The following is a 15,041-nucleotide window of genomic DNA, read 5'->3' as shown; positions in this document are numbered from 1 at the left end:
CAACACTACTCTGTCACATCACCCCTCATACCCACTGAAACCCCATCCTCATCTTACCTGCACCTACTCACCTCGCCAGTACTCACCCCGCCACTACCACGCAACCCAATCCTCATACAATCTCATGGCTCTATCCCATACTCACCCTCTCGTGCATCTCTCTCACGGCCAGCCTCACTCAACCTCCCACCACCTGTGCTGCAGCCACAGGGCATGCATCACATATGTGCAGTAGGCAGCGTAAGGCAAACGTGTCGTGAGCATGAAGGAGATGCACAAGGGTGTTTGAGGGTTTGTCACGGTTGTTACTTCTATTGAATTTCAGAACAACTCACATCACACATTATATTGGCACCACTACTGCCATGTCTTCGCGAATCCTGTCCGGTTTGTGCAATAATGCCCGCTCCTGGGTATCACTATGAGGACCCACCACTGATGCCACACATTGTGTCACTGAAGAGTGGGTGTAGGTGTATTTGCAGGGCTCTTCTGCGCAGACGACTGAGAGACATCGGCGATGTCCCCGGTTGCACCCTGGAAGGCTGCGGAGGAGAAGTTCGGGAAGGCAGTGGTGACTTTGACAGCGACAGGTAGGAAGATGGTGCACGGGCCAGCCAGGAGCAGCTCGGCATGAAAGAGGCGGCAGATGTCCACGGCTACATGTCGAGTGACTCTGAGCCTCCGTGTGTACTGCTGCTCAGAGACGTCCAGGAAGCTGAGCCTCGGTCTGTGGAACCTGTGGCGAGGGTAGTGCCCTCTGCGACGCATCTCTCTCTGCGGTAGCCCTCCCTCCTGCTGTACAGGTGGATGTGTCACAGCACTCTGTTGTGGAGCTCCACGTGTCAGAGGTGGATGGTGTGGCCGGCTAGGCTGGTGATGCTGTTTGCCCTCCGAGGAGGTCATGACTGCAGCTACGGCGGCCCCCATCCGCAAGATGTACATCTGAGGGGGTCCGCAAGGTAGGTACATGTCTCCGGACCCCGGGGTAAGTGTGCAGGTTGGTGACTTTGACCGTCAGGAGGAGGGTGGTGGAGGCCAAACTTTGTCCCAAGTGACAGAGTGGCCTCCTGCAATGAGTGAGGGTCTCCCCCACCACCCCTGTCAAATGGACCTTTGCAGCTGCCACAGGCTGACAGCTGCAACACGTCCATTCGATCTTGGAGTGTTTCCCCCAGTGTGGGAAACAGTCCCATGTTGATCCAAAATCACACACAGTCCCTTAATCAGGTCAGTTAATGACCTGAAATAGCTACATAAATACTCTCAAGTGGCATCCCGCTGGCTTTAATTGCCTGCGGGATTCCCACCAGCGGGGGCTGCGCGCGCACGCCGGCGCGTCAGCGGGGAACCCAGAAGTGGGCGGGATCGAGGCGGGATCCAGTCGGGATCCTGGATTTTACGATTTTCGAGGCCCCCCAGCAGAGAACGCACCCGATAGCGGGTGCTAAAATCGGGCCCATAGTGACTGAGCACTTGGACAAGTATGAGCTGATCAAAGTGAGTCAGCTTGGATTTGTGAAGGGCAGGTCATGTCTGACTAATTGAATTTTTTTGAGGAGATTACTAACATGGTAGATAGAAGAGGGTTTACGGATGTTGTTTAAGAAGGTATTGATAAGCTTCTGCACAAGAGATTATTAACAAAAATAAAAGCATACAGAATTGGAGATAGCATTGTGACATGGGTTGGTAATTAGTTGGTAAGTAGGAGACACAGAGTAAGGATAAAGTGAACATACGCTGATTGGCAGGATGTGACAAGTAACGTTCCCCAGGGATCTGTACTGGAGCCTCAGCTTTTCACCATTCATATTAATCAAAAAGGTTAACTGAATGTTGGCCTTTATTTCAAGGGGCCTGGATTACAAAAAAGGAAGTTAGGCTTCAGTTGCACAGAGCCTTGGTTAGAATTAGCACTAACTTGGCAATATCATACAAAAGAATGGACCAATTTTCCTAGCCTGACAGAAATAAAGTGCTGGTACAATTTTCAGGCCTGCCTACACCTCCAGCATAGAGGGATGGCCTGGCTCAATCTTCCAATGGGAGCCAGTGAATTTCAATAGGCCACAGACATGAGAAACACTTGCCCTGAGAGTTTGCCTCACAGCACAAATGGCTGGGGATTTAGAAAATCCAGCCAGTGGGTACCTCTTAAAAGTCTTCAGCTTACCATTAAAGGACAAGTTGTATGGGGATAGAAAAGCAGAATAATTGACCACCATGAGCACAGTGAAGACAGATGGGCAGCATTGCTCCATTTGATACCAAAGAGTTGGAGGTCCTGCTGCAAGATGTGACCTGTTTGGAGCTGGAGACCACCTTCCAGTGAAAGCTGGAGAGGCGATGAAATCAGTTAGGCTCCTTGCACCTGACAGGAAGTAGAAGTAGTTTGCTGGTATTCGGAACAAAGTAATGGTAAGTCTGCTATTTTTTGTTGCACAGGTTTCTTGCAGAATCCATCAGGAATGGCATGAATTTAAGTGGTTAATTTCACACCCTCTAGGAGGTGCCATTTCAAGCAGTGCACAGACTTTTTCATTGTGTCAAACCTACATGGCACACGTTTCTTGCGAGTGGAGGTGACAGATGTGACATACCAAACTGGTGCTGAAGCTTCTGGCCCAAGTCCCTTCTCTGCTATTAGAGAGTTTCTCAGTTGAGTCATCAGCCATGGATGCAAACATTAGCCCCGGTCTCCTAAGAGCCATTTCCACTCCCCTGGTATTCTTCCAAAAAATAGAGTCACTGTGGATAGCTGCTTGCTAATGGAGCTGTGGCTCAGTGGGTAGCACTCTCACTTCTAAGCCAGAAGGTTGTAGGTTCAAGTCCCCCTCCAGAGACTTGAGCACAAAAGCTAGGCTAATACTTCAGTGCTGCACTAGGATAAGATGTGAAACCATAGGCCCCACCTCCCCTCATCCAGTGGATGTAAAAGATCCCATGGCACTATTTGAAGAAAAGCATGGGAGTTCTCATTGGTGTGCTTAACCAACATTACTAAAACAGATTATCTGGTTGTGATCACATTGCTGTTTGTGAGAGCTTGCTCTGTGTGCAAATATTAGCTACTGTGTTTCCTACATTTCAAAAGTACTCCATTGGTTGTGAAGTGCCTTGGGATGTCCTGGGGAAGGGTGTGACATAAATACAAGTTTTTTTTTATGTCTGCTTCCAGGATAATAGCCTGCATGCATCATGATATTCCTGTGTTCACCTGAACATCCATTGTACATGCCCTCTCTTTACATGTAGGCCATAGGGTTGATGTGAGGAACCCGGAGGTCCACATGGATGGCATCTCTGGCATCTTATACTCTAGGGAAGTCTCCTACTACCTGGTGCAAACTCTGTCCAGGTTATGCTGTCTTTCCCAAGGAAAGTGATGAAGATGCTGTCCCTTGTAATCGCAGTGTCTGTCGCTTGATACAGGAATGTACTCTCAGTTCCAAAGGAAGAACTGACTCTAATCCAGGATGTTGTCTGCAGCTAATCCTGCAGCAGATGGTAGAACTATGTAGCAGCCTTTCTTGTGAAGTGGAGAAGAAAGGTCTCCTTTCACAAGTCCAGATACAAGTTGAAGGAGCATGTACATGCTGCCCCCATGGTTGTGATGGCTATGGATAGAATGCCTTAGGTCTACTGCCTCCATACTGCTCTTCTTCATCTGAAGCATGCAGCATGTTTGGAAAGCAGTTAGAAAAGCTCACATGCACCATTTTGGATGATGCTATTTAAATACCCAGAAGAAACTAATATCGAAGAAATGAAATTGCAGCAAAGTAAAAATATATAAAAATGGCAGAGTTCTCAAAAAATAGCTAATGCATGGGGCAAAATGCAGCAACATTTACCGAAAAATACAAAGAAGAATTTTTTTTTGCAGATGACTCTGACATCTGCCTACCTTTAAGAGGCCCAAGATCCTCTATGTGCCCACTTCAACAGAGCAAGCATCATGCTGTGGTCAGTCCCTTACCCACTTTCAGGAGTTTAAGGGAGAGGCCCAACCTAAATTAACATATTAAAATAAGTCCCACGCATGCAGGTAGCATGGTCTCATTTTTGGCTTCCTAATCACCTGTTGGGAAATTAAATACATTGCAAAATGGGCGTATGTGGCCACTGCCTATGAGGCGCCATGTGGTGTTTTGAAACATTTACTCTGTAATGCGTGTCAGCTGTGGCTCAGTTGGCAGCGCTCTTGCGTCTGAGTCAGAAGTTGTGGGTTCAAGCTTCACTCCAGAGACTTTGAGCACAATATCAAGGCAGATGCTTCAGTGCAGTACTGAGGGAATACTACACTGTCAGATGTGATGTGTTTTGGATGAGACATTAAACCGAGGCCCCATCTGCCCTCTCAGGTGAAAGTAAAAGATCCCATGACACTATTCGAAGAAGAGCAGGGGAGTTCTCCACAGTGTCCTGGTCAATATTTATCCCTCAACCAACATCACTAAAACAGATTATCTGGTCATTAGCTCATTGCTGTTTGTGGGACCTTGCTATGCGTTTCCTACAGTACAACAGTAACTACACTTCAAAAGTACTTAATTGGCTGTAAAGTTCTTTCTTTCTTCGAATGTTAGGAAATTATGTGGGAGCACTTATTGCACTAAAATTCATGTCATGGCTCACTTGCAGCATGTTTAGTGCTTTCAGTGAGTAGTAATAATGGGAAACCATTCCATTCCCTTGCATTGACACATCTATCTTGATGAACACATATTGCCATTTTTTTTGCATTAGAAAATCAATTATATTGTTTAATTTTTACCTAAGAGATATTTTGCTTTAAAATGATTGTTCATGCCATATGTAGAACAGACCAACAAATTGGTAAATGTAGTCATCAGAATACTTAAATATTGTTGGCAAATTATTAATATTATAGTTTTATTTATAAAATATTTAACATTCTTCACTGAGCATAGCTTCCAGGACTGTTGTTTCTGGGAGGGCTTGCACAAAGTAATCATGCCTATGTTGCCAGTATTGCATATTTGTTCAACCTTATATAGTGCCAGTTTGGCTCAGTTGGTAATGTGCTTACCTTTAAGTCCAAAGGTTCAAGACCCACCCTAGGACTTATGCAGGTAATCTAGGCTGATAATGTAGTGCAGTACTGAGGAAGTGCTGCATTGTTGTCTTTTTGAGGCCTCGATGTTGGTCAGATGGACATAAAAAAAATCAATGAAGAGAGTAGGGAATTCTCCCATTGTTCTGGCTCACATTCCTTCCTCAACCAACAATATATTAACTGGTCATTCAGCTCATTTGTTGTGTGATCTTGTGCAAATTGCCTGATGTATTTACATAGATAATAACAGTGACCGAACTTAAAAGTAATTCAAAAGTTGTGAAATGCTTTAGGATGTTCTGAGGATATGCTGATGTGTTATATAAATGCAAATTCTTTCCTTAGTCACCTTCATCCCTTAGTTTTAGTTGAAGATAGACTAAACATTAAAAAAAAAGTGGGGGTTAAATTGTTGAACCCCCAAATCCGGGCACAGGCATCGCGGTGCGCGATTAACCCACGCTCGGTGGTTCCGATGCAGGCAACATGAGACATTCGTGCTGCCTCCTCATTTACCTGATTGTAATGCAGCAATCAGGCCTGGCTGCAATATTCTCACCAGCTTCACACTTCTCACCAGCAGGGAGAGGCCCAAATATCGCATGATTTGCTCGCACCTCTTAAAGGCAGCCTGCACCTCTTAAAGGCAGCCTGCACCTCTTATTTGTAAAAAATAAGATATGGGTCCGCACGGAGTCTGAACGGAGATCGGACATCGCACACGTAAAACACAGATGCAGGTCCCGCCCCTGTGTTTACAAACTGTTGAGTTAGTTAAAACATTGAATAAAGGTTGCGCACTACTAAATCCCACATTCTCCAACCTGCATGCCAGACCTCACCAATCTGCCAATCTGAGTTTGTACCAGGCCTGCGAGAGAGCACGCACCTAGGTTCTCTGCTGATGCACTAGAGGCCTTAGTGTAAAAGGTGAACAGAAGGAGGGGAATCCTATATCCGCAGGGGGGCAAAAGGCCCTCCAGACATATGCTCAAGAGGCAGTGGGAGGCAGTAGGGGACAAAGTCAATGCCAGTCACATAGCACCATGATCATGCATGCAGTGCAGGAGAAGTTCAGTGCTTTGACATGAGTAGTCAAGGTGAGTGAGGTCAACTGTCAAGTGGCATCTCCTACCAACTGCACCACTAGCCGCATCCACTGCTCCAAGCAGTTCACACTCCATCACCCACCTACCAACAAACTCTTTCAATCAGTACTCAACTCTTCCAATCCGATGCATCCTCTCACCCTCACACATTACACTGTTGCAAGCCGCCCACCCACAACTTACAGGTCACACAAACTAGCAGCTATTCAACCATGACAGGCACATCGCCCAGACAACCTGCAGGACACTCACCGACACAATTTTCGCTTTCTTTCAGGAGAAGGTGGCGCATAACAGGAGGCAGCAACTGGCAGTGGCATTTAGCCCCTCGAGCCTGTTCCGCCATTCAGTGAAATCAAGGTTGATCTGTGATCTAGCCCCATATTTCTTAATACCCCTGGTTCACAGAAATCTGTCAATCTCAGATTTAAAATTTACAGTTGAGCTAGCATCAACTGCTGTTTGCAGAAGAGTGTTCCAAAGTTCTACCACCCTTTGCATGTAGAAGCATTTCCTAATTTCACTCCTGCAAGTCCTGGGTCTAAGAGTTAGGCTATGTCCCCTCGTCCTAGTATTCAAGTACAGGAGATCTCCAAAAACAGGTACAAATGTATCAGCAGCCAAAAGCATTAATCCATCAGCTAACCTGTAAATTGTGCATAGTTCTCTTTAAATAGCGCTGGTGAGGGGGTCCTCCAGGCTGTCTATGATATGTTCAGCTGGTCATGGTTAAGACAATGCGTTGGCTGGAGCATTGAGTGCCAAAATGGTATCTATCCCTTTAAATCACCGTTGCACACTGATCTAATGCATATTCTCCCTACTTTACATGCTGCTGGCGTTCGTTATCTGCACCTATACGAACCCCTTTACCAAGATGTTACGCTAGAAGCATGCGCGCGCATTCCGGACACCATTTTGGAACCTCAGGTGACTGCGTAGCATCTGAAAAATGGGCACTACATGCTGGAATTTCTAGCTTAGTGACTAAATTTTATTAGGGCCAGTGGCGTATGTGAGGCAGTTTTCCAGCAGACAGGACACAATAATGCCAGGTCTCTGCCCCGAGGAGGGGGCTGCAGAGATTTCCTATGGGGCAGGACCAGGCAAAAGTTAGATCGGCCCCTTGGAAACTGACATTGTAAAGGGAGGTACGGCCAGTAACAGGATGGCTTCACTTGACAGATTTCCCATTGCCTTTAGAGCCCCGATCAAACTGGATGCTAATAAGATACCAGCATTAAATTCACTTTAAAGGTGTATGTGGGGCCCACAGGGGTGTTTCCAGGTGAGATTCCAGAAGATACATTCAGAAAATCCTTGTTGTGCAAGCAGGGTAGTCTTGATATATAAGTTAAAGGCACACATACACAGTGACAAACATATGCTCAACTTGCATCCCATCTTGTATGTCAGTTAATTACATGCCGTTAGATGTATGCATGTAACTAACTAACTGACATACAAGTGCTTCAATATGTGAAGCCCTTTGAAGATGTCAGTGTGCCTAGGATTTCAGTTGTAAGTTGTAGCAGTATGGATATGCAGTGAAAGACTTGTAAGAATTGTGAGGCTTTGGCAGGGGCCAGCAACAAATGTGCACTGTTTGCCAGGAAGTAATTTATGGCATACATACATGGGCCATCTATTGCTAAATGGGTTTATCGAGTATCTTATGTTGACAGCTTCCTTACAGCAGCATTTTCTTCCAGGCCCTGAAGATAGTTTGCCCCCTCTTGCCAGGCATGCAGCGTTGCTGTCTTCTATGAATGGTGCCCTGGAGTGCCAAAAAGGGCAACCCTCCTTGCACTCATCTTTTGCAACACCTTCACTTTGACAGTCCTCAAATCGGAGGTTTGGGTGCTGTGCTATTCCATCACAAGCCCATTGACTCCATTTCCTACTTTCACATTTGTTTTGCCAATCTCATGTTTCTTTCAACTACTTCTTTTGCCCCATAAACCCTTTGGAAAGACTGGAACAAAGTGTTGAAGTATTTAGAGCCTCTAGTAAAGCTGAGAACTAATGTTCATTTCCTTACAGCCCTTGGGAGGCTGAAAGATGATCTTGTCCCCACCTGCAGTCACTTACCTTTAAGTGGCCACGTCCCTTTAATTCTGGCTTCCAACCCTTTAAGGACTGGTGCTGCACTAAATATCCCCCTCCAAAATCAGTAAAGTTCTGGTGGCAGGCCTGATTTGGAAGGATTGGTCATTCCTATTATGTGTGTGTGTGAAAAGCTTGCAGTGCTCCTCTCCCATTGTCACAGCCTTAGAATTGGAAAATAGGCCCTATAGAGCTAATATTTGCGCTGAAACTCAATATCACTATTACACCCCACCATCACACCATTATTGTGCTCTCAGACTCTTTATGATAGCCTTATTTCATACAACCATAACTTTGCTTACACCATGCTTTCCATTCTGGGGTCCTCGGGAGGTTTCTAAATTTTTCCTGTGCTGGTTGACTTACTAACACATTGGCCTAGAAATTCGATCATGCCTGAAAATGGGCGTGCAGGGGACAAGGGCACATATTGCACCCGCCTGTTCACGTGGTCACAGGGACCATGTGAAATTGGTGCTGGCAGCTCATTATGCTGAGACAGGAATGCAGCCAGTGCTACCCTCATTGCTTATCGGCTGCGCACCTGTTTGTTAGAAGGGTAATCGGACATCGCTGACACTACTTAAAGGCAGCCTGCACCTCTGAAAGGGGAGATGCACTGTGGCTGCAGGCAGCAGGAAACTCTGGAAACTGGGAGACATGCTGCGGAAAGGACACTCCTATTCTCTGATGTAGCTTTCGAGGCCCTTGTGCAGGCAGTTGACAGGAGGAGGGAGATCATGTTCCCCCCAAGGGGCAGAAATCCCTCTAGACAAACTGAAGATAGTGAGAAGAGATGGCTGAAGTGGTGAATGCAAGCAGCTTAGCTCCCAGGACCTGGGCTGCAATGGCTAAAGAAGTTTAATGACCTCACCAGGGTTGTCAAGGTAAGAATCCTAGATTCAAGCTTAATTACTCTCTGCTCTCACCTGCACCACCAGCAGTCTCACTACTTGCAACACTCTCCTCCCCTGTTTCCCTTCGCTCTCCTACATTCACTGCACCACACTTCACTCCACCTCCTTCTCCTACTCACACACTCTACACCTTCCACTCTCAGCACTGTTGCAACCCTCAGTTCCCCACATCTCACATTTTGCAAACAACAACTGAATTATTTGACCCTGACAGGCACATTCTCAAACCAGCTCACAAGGCTAACACTAACAAACGCCCTTCTTTCTTGCAGGACAAGGTCACACACAACATGAAAGAATAGGCAGCAACCGGAGGAGGCCGAGGCCGCCAACACATCCTTTCCCCATTGGAGGAGCAGGTCCTTGACCTGATGGGCAGGGGGCGAGTTATGGCCATGGCGAGTGGAAATGCTGCAGGAGGCATGCTGAAGGGTTTCTTCATACCTTACCCTCTTTTTCCTTCTCCCTCCTGTCCCACCCTACACACCCTGCATGGCAAACCGCAATTGATCTCATCTCTCTGCTTACTCTTGACACTAAAAGCTAACCCATGTCCATCTCTTTCATTTCAGGTACAGAAAATGCCGAGGCCCCTGTGGCATTTGAGGAAGAGGAAGGCAACCTTCTTGAAAACACAATGTCACTCAATCTGACCCTAGCAAGCAGCAGCTCAGAGACTGCAACCACATGTACTTTAGAGGCAAGGCCAGAGGAGTGGGTCTTGACGTAGTGCATCACCTGGCACAAGTGTGCAGGAGCTAGGACAGGTGGATGCAATCTCGCCCTCCAACAAGCCAACTTGTTGGAGGGCGAGATTGCATCCTAGCACTGCTGCAGAAAACTCAGGTGTTGATTTTGAGGGTGCAGACTACCAAAGAAAGCTGATGGTCATTCATCAGGAAATGCCATGTGCACTGGGCAGCCTGCTTGCATGCTTCAGCGCAATGGCTCCGAAATAGAGGCCATACTGTCAACCATGGAGCGAGTGCTCAGCTCCATGAACATGACAGGGGGACCACCATAACAGAGCCACTGGTGACAACTCTGACAGCTTTCATGGCAGCTTATTCTGCTAGAGCTTCACATCACTCCTACATTCTGTTTTTGCGCAGAGCAGTAGGAATTCTGAAGCGTATCCCCAGGAGAGTGGCATTGTCTCAATGCAAAAGGCATCTGCTGTCCTGTCTCAGGATGAGAGCATGCCTGCTCGGCCACCCACTCCGCCAGTGCCCTTGTAAATGCTACACAGTCATCTGGGCCAGAAATTGGATTGGGCCACAGACGTTATTAAGGCGTGAAACATGAGCCTAGGGGTCCAAAATGGCAGGCGGCATTGTGCACCCGTACAGGGACAGAGGTGCGTTGCCCACCATATTGGATCGGCTGCCCCTCCCAAATAACCAGGACCTGCAGCGGAAATATCAAAAAGCTCATTATAATATTAAAATATTAATAATATTATTTTGCTGTATGCTAATAAAAATGTCCTCTGAAATGATAGCTTTGTTTTCCTTTGGCTAGCTGACACTGTCATTTGGAAGTCAGGGTGGGGGGTCCCTAGGAATATGTCAATATATTGTAGGAGTCCTCTGGAGTGTGTCAATATATGCAGGGGGCCACCCATACAAAAAAAGTTTGAAAATCACTATCTTGCCACTAGCTGGTGTGACTAAACACTGCCTGCATCAGTCGACTGTGAAGATAACGCCATTGTGTTGTGTGTCATTTCCATTTTTCATCTTGGAAGATTGAAGGCAACATCATACAGAATTCCATGTATGCAATTTAGAAGAGCACTGTACTAAATATTAAATTGAAAAATAATTGTCGAAAAATTGTTATAACATATAGATGATCAACCACAGTGAGTAATTTAGATAAAGGTAAAATAGTTTCAGTTATTTATATTTAGATGCTTTAACTCACAATCAAAGGGTAATGATCTATTAAAAAAAATGTTGGGCCAAGATTTCTGAGCCCCACTCCACGGGCAGAAGTGCAGCAGAGTGGGAAAAAGTGACCACGAATTGGATGCCCACCTGGGGTGGGAGGAGAGCATGACAACTGGCACTGGCAAGCTGCTCGTCAACTAGTGTGGGACTAGTTTATCAAACTGCTCAATTGGCCCCCTTTATGAAGGGCCCAATTTTTCTCATTCTATCAGCATTCTGATGGGGGATGCAGACCTGGGTGCCCGGGGGACTGCACTTGCCCCGCACCAATGAATCTGGGCAGTGAAGAGTCTAGGGCCAAAGAAATTCCAAGTGTGAGAAATCTTTTTCCTTAGCCCATTTCCTCTGACATTCGGGACCATGTTTAGGGCAAGCAGAAGTTCTGCCTTCCCTTCCCCAAGTCTCTGCACAATTACCAGTGAGCGGGATTGCAAGTGGAGACTGAGATCTCTGGATCTTGTCACAATTCCCATGTCTGTTGGCCTCCTGCACCTTCCACCTCAGAAGTGTCATTGGGGTCACAGAATTTCAGCCCTTTTGAATCTTCATGAGGCCAGTTTCACAACCCTTTTGTGCTACAAGCAACTTTGTGTAAGATTTGTGTTTGTGTGAAATTTTAAAAAGTTGAAGATGTGCAGCTGCAAAAGTCCAAAGAATATAGTAAATACATTACTTAAAATAAAAATAAGACTTGTGACTTATAGCCCAATGCCTAGTGGCATTTTCTTTTGCAGTAAATGCTGGAAAATATTCAGAATATTTCTGCAGGAAAACGGATGCCACAGAATTGACGTAGATATGTTAAAATGAAAATGAAAGAGTCCAATTTTTCTACAATGCAACAGGGATTTAGAAGCCATTCTGCAACATGGGTCTGGTGGTTCTTCCCCAGTCAGCCCCCACTCTCAGTCTGAGGAGCTCTAGTGGAGGTACTGCGTGGAGGCGAGGTGCTTGCCCACAAGGAAAAGGAAACATTTTGTAGTGAGACAGTCTGGGCTCTTACTACACACCTATTAAAAACCGGTTCAGATTGGCATTGAGAGAAGCCCTGAAGAATCCTCTTGGGAGTTGTGACTGGGGAAAGTTGTGTGGCTTAGGATTACCTAAAAGAGGGAGACAAAGTATATAAACTAAAAGATGGACAGCCCTTGAGGTTGGGTACCTAAAATGACAGAGTATAAAGTTAGCAGGACTTGAAGCTTTTGATCAAATTTTGGAAAATATTGCACGCAAATTGTTTCTGAAGTTGTAATTCACCTGTTTCACAAATAGGGCCCCCTCGTAGGATTTCTGGAAGCACTCGGAAAACTCCAGAGAAAGTTCTATGCCAAAAATGAACGTATGGATTGCCCAATCCGAGTATACTTGATCATAGCAAAGGGTGGTTCAGCTGCTGGATTAAAAGCTTTGAAGACAATTCGTGCCTGGGGGCTGGATGTTGACGAGGCATTCATCCTTTCTGGCTTACCAAAAACGTCACTCTTAGACAAAATACGCCCTCATATTTACTTTGATGAACAGACACTCCAGCCATCAAGCACGGCAACCGTCACACAACACAAGACGCGTTAAGGGGCTGGATGATCCTTTTAAAAGTCATTGCTGTAGTTTTTAAGAATACCAACTGTACACTGCAAGGAAAATTAAAGCTACATTACTGGAAGATTCTATAGCTATGTGTTTTATTATTAATTATATCTAGCTATAGTGGAATCCTTCAAAGGAAAAGACCAGCAAGTAACAGTATTTGTTTAGGAGGATATCACCTTCTATAACTACTAGCATCACTTTTTTTAATCTAATTTTATCGGTGTGTTTAAAAGGCACGTCAAGATTACATTTCTCATTTGCTAGATGGTTACTCTAGAGTGTAAGGAGAATCTTTTTTTCACCATTATTTATGAGGTTCTCATGTTAATTAAGCCACTGTTACTGAAATGATTGGAAAAATTATTCTTATACAATATGTAAATATTGATCTTTTTAATCTCAAGACCTGATATTAAACAACATTGGTGTAACTGTCTGTTTTAAACATTTATTTATTTTTGCCTAAATTGGACTTACTGTAACAGTTTCTTAAATGTCGATGTTTGTTGTTTTCTTTTATGAGTTATTTTTAATGTTCAGTGGGTAACTGTGGTAGCATGTGGGAGTTTGTATGTGTCAGGTGGGAGGAGGGAAGTTTACTAAGCTGCTCTTTGACCGTTAAAGAAAATTAAATTTATCTTCTAATGACGATCCGGATTCTTTCCCCTCAGTCTGGTTCAGTAATAACTGAAGTCGAATACATTTTAAAGTCCAACACATCTTTAATAGCAGGGTTCTTAGTCTGCAGCATTGATTTGGACTCCTGATAGAGTCCCTCTATGCTGGCAGAGCAAGAACCAAAACATACAGAAATCCACACGTTTTTATACAGATGAATAGGGTTGGAACATACTTAACGAGGGTCAACACCAATCATAAGCCGGGCATAGGTTGCCATGCGAGGTTACATTATTTCCGACCAATCATAAATCGTCCATGTGCTGATCATGCTGCTGTTAGACATCAAAGGGGATAACTTCCTCACTTTCCAACTTGGAATGTTCTTCCCTGTTCCTTCTGTTCCTTATCTCCCAACCTGGAATGTCTTTCAACTTTGGCTAAGCTCGTTCCCTATATTGATCTGCCATAAACATGGAGACATTCAGACCAGTCCTTGACTCACATCAAAGCCTCTACATTGCTAAGACCATGCAACCCTGCTGACTACGCAAACATATGGCCCAGCAGGAGGGCCAGGCCACTTGTATCAATCTCAGTTACTAATTAACCCTTTCTAACCATTTTGCATTCTGCTTCTTTGCCACGTAGACATTTTAATATTTTACCGAAAACTGACCACGTAGGGATTCTCACTAAAATATCATCACATTTTCACCCAACTTACAATAAATGATATCCTTTCCAAGTGTTGAGTTTCTTTCAAGAATGACATATTTACAATCGTAAGTACGTTAAAAGCTGAGGAGATACTTAAATGATGATTGGTGACACTTCATTAGGCAGTTTTCAAGCCGGCTACATTCTGGGAATGACACATTCAGACTCTGCAAACTTTGCTGTGTTGATTGCAAAACAAGCTTGCATTTAGCAGAAGCTGTATCTGTTGAAACATAATTTTTTGCAGTAGGCATCAAAGGCAAACCATTAAGTAGACTTTTTTATGCTTTTTCAATTTTGAATTTGAAATATTAATTAATTGTGTCAACACATTTGAAATTCTCTGTACTCTATCTTTTCAAATTGAGGGTGTTTGGCTGCAAGAGTTCTTCTTTTCCCCCAAAGAACATGGTAAATATGTCTGTTACTGAAGAGATAAGGCATTTAAAGTAAAAACAAATACCACAGAAAAATAGATCAACAACTTTGTTAAAATGGTATACACAGGAACTTGGTGTGAATATGTCAAGTAGTGCGTTATAAATAACATAGGGAGGAATTTCAACATATTGGGCAGAACTTACGCAAAGTGGCATGGCAACGATCGCTGCAGCTCCTGCGAAATAATTTTTCTTTTAATGACCAAAAACTATTAAAATAAGGAGTAATATGAGACTCCACATTTTAAAAATTTAATTTTTAGTTGTTTGGCAGTCATAAAGAGTTATCACGCTTTTAAAACATAGTTTAGACTTGGTATTTTCAAGTGTACCTTTTGGTGGCGTAATTAGTTACGTTCCAGCTGGGCAGATGAGCAAGTTTGCTATTTTTCAGTGATTTCTTTGATTATAGCGTGCGATGGCCCTTTAATTTGCAGCTGTCAAATCGCCGTGAACCGATAGGAGCAAGTTCACGACTTTCGCATTTTACTGCGCATGTGCAA

At 44.6% G+C, this 15,041-nt stretch overlaps 1 protein-coding gene across 1 annotated transcript in view; it reads left to right on the top strand.

The window, feature by feature from the left end:
* Positions 1 to 12,837, top strand: part of LOC137321377 (cytosolic 5'-nucleotidase 1A-like) — a 94,988-nt gene extending 82,151 nt beyond the window's left edge. The window contains exon 6 of the mRNA XM_067983763.1: positions 12,443 to 12,837. Within this exon, the coding sequence (XP_067839864.1) occupies positions 12,443 to 12,742 (300 nt within the window). The 3' untranslated portion in view covers positions 12,743 to 12,837. The remainder of the gene's footprint in view (positions 1 to 12,442) is intronic.
* Positions 12,838 to 15,041: the final 2,204 nt, after the last annotated feature.

Source organism: Heptranchias perlo, chromosome 5 (assembly GCF_035084215.1).
Source record: "Heptranchias perlo isolate sHepPer1 chromosome 5, sHepPer1.hap1, whole genome shotgun sequence".
NCBI lineage: Eukaryota > Metazoa > Chordata > Chondrichthyes > Hexanchiformes > Hexanchidae > Heptranchias > Heptranchias perlo.
This window is presented reverse-complemented; position numbering and strand designations above follow the sequence as displayed.